This window comes from Metopolophium dirhodum, chromosome 1, assembly GCF_019925205.1.
Source record: "Metopolophium dirhodum isolate CAU chromosome 1, ASM1992520v1, whole genome shotgun sequence".
Classification (NCBI taxonomy): domain Eukaryota; kingdom Metazoa; phylum Arthropoda; class Insecta; order Hemiptera; family Aphididae; genus Metopolophium; species Metopolophium dirhodum.
In genome coordinates, this window is record NC_083560.1 from 123,375,521 (window position 1) to 123,380,307 (window position 4,787).

The following is a 4,787-nucleotide window of genomic DNA, read 5'->3' on the forward strand; positions in this document are numbered from 1 at the left end:
TAAATTAATAAATATTTTTTTTCTATTGTGTTCAAATATCCAAATACCTGTGTTATTTAAATATGTAAAATTAAAAAAGGTTAAGTTTACCTTTAATATCATAAAAGCTAATGCTTATAATTTACACTTATGTCAAATATACTTCAAAATAAGGATGTAATAAAATAAAGTATTTGTCAACTACAATAGCCTTACCATCTTCTTTAACACAAAAATCTAAAAAATCTATACAATTTTAAAATGATTAAAATAAATTTATATAAACAATGCTTGAGTAGGTATCATAAATTGATTTGTGGTATGGTTTTCTAATCTCTTATGATCCAATCTTGGCAACTTTAGCATCCAACAGGGTTGGAACAATAAATCAAAATACTGATCAAATAATAACCACGATTTACGAATAACTTATGACAATTGAACGGACAAGAGTAATCTTATACTGCTAAATACTGCTAACATTGTACTAACCACGCAATATTTTGGAGTTAGAATGTTGCTCATAAAAAAAATACTAAAAATATTTCTAATAATAAATAATCTAATAAATATTTTTTTGTGTTATGCTCAAATATCCATGTATTATTAAAATAAATTTACCTTTAAGATCATACAAATCAATGCTTATATATTACACTTATGTCTAATACCCTTCAAAATAAGAATGTAATAATATTAAGTATTTGGTAATTATAATATCCTTACCAATATATTTAATAGCTATATTTGACATGTCTATAACATTTTAAAACTATTAAAACAAAATTATATAAAACAATACTTGAGTAGGTACCATAAATTGATTAGTTTTATAGTTTACTAATCTCTTATGATCCAACATAGGCAACTAAATATACACTATTACAATATACATTAACCTTTTAATTTTTTTTTAATACGTAATCATCTTATTTTTCTTCTGGTTCTACTTCTTTTTTCACACAACAGTTTAAATCTAATGCCTGAACCTTCCAATTTGTTTTCTTCCTCTAATAATTAACACTCCCTCCGTTTCAATGTATCACCACTCTTCATTTTTGGTTTTACCAAGGACCTTTTTATTTCTAGAATTTGTTTCATCAAATTTCTTTGTAATGTGTTTCGTCTCCTCATTTTATGTTAAGCCCAACACAATTTACTATTATGATAGTACCTACAATGATGATGTTTTCATTGTATATTGCTTCTAACTCTATGTTTTCTTCTTCATCTGGTCTCTTGTTATACCCGACATACTTTATTGACCCAACATTTTCCATAATATGTTTCTTATGAATTTATTTAACTTTTGTCTTTTAGAATCCACGTTCTCGGACCCGAACGATCCAAAACCTCTGACGTTTTTCTCGCGTCGCATTAAAGGACGGACCCGTGGCGTTTTCTGATATTGTTGTTCTTTTTTTTTGTTTATTTTGTTTGTGTCACCGTCAAGATACCTACCATAAACACCGTTCTTTCATACCATAATTTTACTGCCAACTGCGTCTACTACCGTAAATTGTACCTACCACTGTCAGTTTGCAGCGACCACCCACAACACCGTACCACCTCACCGCCTGACCAAGGAATTTCCTGGTTTTGTAAATTTTCTTTATTAATTATATGTATTATTTGAATTTTTCTTGTTAAACAATTATTGGTTTTTATACCCATCAGTTGGCCAGCACCTATTGTGAGCCCGATAGATTTTTTTTATCTTATTCTCAATTGTAGGCCGTCAATTCGGCAATGAATGTAACAAAGACTGTGTTCATAGATTTTTCACCAGTCACCTTAGCATAAGTAATTTTTTTCCTACACAGTACATTTTTCTCCAAAACACCAATTAAAAATATTACCTTTACAGAACTCTGAAAAATTTTTTTTTATCTTGTGTATTTACTACAAATTAGGTAAATTATTAAAAATATTTTACTATCCTCTGATGATTTTGTAAAAGTCATTCAATTTGATACTATTTCTAAACAACAATCTATAATAATTTAGTTCTACACCAATGAAAAAAAATTGATCTAAGTTATTGTTGATGATATTAATTAATTGTTGCTTGACTAAAAAAAATCAAATTAAAATAATTCAAACAAATGTTATGAGTAACATATTATTACTATACTTAACCGGATATACTAGAATGAGCTTATACAAATGTAATGACAGAATAGTTTATACTTTTTAAAACATTTAGGCATAACCTTTTAATTAACAATATCCTATTATGTAAAACTGAAAAGTAAGAAATGTTGTATGTTCTGTTTGTCTCTAGATTATCATAAAATAACAATACCTAATTATAGTTATCGTATTTAAATTAATTATAGTATTATAAAACGTATTGCTTTTAAATTTCAAAAAAATAAGAATTATAACACACATAATATTATCATTGTAAATCAATATATTAATCCTTACCATTTAATTTGTCAATATCTGGTGCAGTAGCCGCTGGCATTATCGAAACTGAAATTACTAAAAATGTAAGCGTTGTTAAATATTGCTTAAAAATAATCATTTTGATTTAATATCTTAATATGAGAAAATAATCAAAGATAATGGTAACGTTGAACATTGAACAACAAATTAAATATAATACTACTTCTCGATTTCTTTTATAAGCAATATGTTCTCACTAATCCACACTCCCTTGGTCCAAAATAATGGTCACAATAAAATACAAATTGTTTATTTAGTAGGTAACTAGTTATATAATATAATAAGCGAATAATATTATTCACTATTTGTTAGTGAACGCCATATGTATTATTTTTCATATCACTTGAGTAAATAATTAGTTTGCAAAATTAAACATAGCAAAGATGCTCTATACGCACCTTGAACACAGGTTTTTAATTTTTTCGCTTTGTTCGATCGACTTCAATATACCACTGAAATATTAAATATTAGATATATTACATTAGATAGTTAAATACAAAATACTAGTCAGTAACATGGTGAAATACATAATTATCGTAATATCATACTTCTATGTTATATAAATATAATTGTATGCTTCATATATGTAATACGACACATTTTTAAAATATTTGTTATGCCGAAGAAAAACACCATCTACATTTAGTTTGAATACAAATTGTATTATATTATATACAAATACTTATAGAGTAAAGGACATATTATGTACAAATATACAATACTTAAATCAATGTGGGTTCAGTTACCTATGTATTATCATTTGGGTATGGTGTTTATGCAGAAATATGCATGTTGAGATATAGGTATGGCAAACGTTTAATGATTTACAAAATGAAATCAAAACGCTGATCAACCCAGAAAAAATTTTAGTGAACCTGCAATTTTCTAGTTCTTATATATATCTAAGAAGAATAATACAATATAAATAAACAAATAGAATAATACATTATTTGTAATACATAGGTATTAATATAAAAAATAATGTTGAGAATCCACCACTGCTAAACAGAGATGGTTTGTCAATTGTCATCCTATGATATTAAGGGTATCCGGCCAAAATAGCGAAACAATTACCGCGAATGTAAAAATCGCGAATTAATAATAGCGTAAATAAAAATATCGAATTGTAAAAAAGAGCGAAAATACATAATAGCGAAAAAAGAAACATCTGTCTGTCGGGTTGCTTATATGACACAGTGTAAAAATCAAACATATTTGTTACAATAAAAAATGGATAAAAATAGTTTATATAAATGAGATTCATAAATTAAAAAAAGTAAAGCATACAATAAAATATGGAGTGATCATGGAATATAAATGAAAAATCATTATATTTAGTGTTTATTTGTCTCTTATATATTTTTTGAATTCATTCATTATAATTATAATATCGTTAAGTTCTAATAATAAGTATTTATAGTAGTAATAATAATAATTTTAAATAAAATAATTATATTCAATTTAAATATAATTATATTTAGACATTCAGTGACAAATTATATGCTATACCTTTTATGAAGTTCTTATTCTCATTAGTATTATAATTTGTAACTAATGCATGAATTCTTTTATTACAGTCCTTGTACTTTTTTTTTTCTGTGGTTGTTCTCCAGCAATATACTGCTCTCGTTTCAATTCTTCTATATTTTGAACTTTCTTAATTCCATCAATGAATTTCCATATATTAGGGTGGCTTGCTCCTAAAGAATATGTATTATATTACTAAAGATACTAATTATTAATAAAATAATACGAACCAATAACAGATGTAAATCCTCTGTGCCACCCTTCAACAGCGTTGTTTGTTGTTGGAAGACCATTTTTGGCTGAATAATGACAATTCCAAATATCAATAAGATGTCTTGGTTGTCGTCGAGTTTTTCGTCTTCCTGTTATTTTTCCTACCCAGGTATCCTCGAAATAATCCAAGAATGGCATTAACAGGTCTTCATTTTCAACATAAAATTGTGTTTCTAAAATTTCTTCGTATGCATTAATAACGTTATCTGGTGGAACATAGGCCAAAGCAGCTAACATACGAATATGAAGAGCAAAGTTAGCATTATTAATATAATTTTCGACTAGACCAACATTTTGAATTTGTCGCCACATACATTTAGAAAAATGAAAAAAACAACCTTGGTGTTCAGCATGTGGAAAAACAGTTTTGAATGCATTGATTGAGGCATGTTCAAAGTCCATTATTACCGATGTAGGATTTAAAGATGGTTTTATTTCTAATAAATATTTAAGAAAACGTGTATATGTTAATTGAGATTTATCGGTTAATAATGCATAAATGGTAGGACTAACTGTTTGGTCACCTTGTTGAATAAGTACATGAATAGTGAATAACT

The 4,787-nt window shown here is 26.7% G+C and overlaps 1 protein-coding gene across 1 annotated transcript; it reads right to left on the bottom strand.

Moving 5' to 3' along the window:
• Positions 1–3,926: 3,926 nt before the first annotated feature.
• LOC132934152 (uncharacterized) lies at positions 3,927–4,542 on the bottom strand. Its single transcript, XM_061000427.1, has 2 exons — positions 4,188–4,542; positions 3,927–4,130 (listed from the first exon to the last, which is right to left on the bottom strand). The coding sequence occupies exons 1-2, from the start codon at positions 4,540–4,542 to the stop codon at positions 3,982–3,984; spliced, it is 504 nt and encodes a 167-aa protein (XP_060856410.1). The 3' UTR covers positions 3,927–3,981.
• Positions 4,543–4,787: the final 245 nt, after the last annotated feature.

Bases quoted from the DNA above. Each gene is read 5' to 3' on its own strand.
- LOC132934152 (XM_061000427.1), bottom strand. From the start codon at position 4,542: ATGTGGCGACAAATTCAAAATGTTGGTCTAGTCGAAAATTATATTAAT. The intron at 4,131-4,187 runs GTTCGTATTATT...CATATTCTTTAG, and splicing joins AGGATTTACATCTGTTATTG to GAGCAAGCCACCCTAATATA.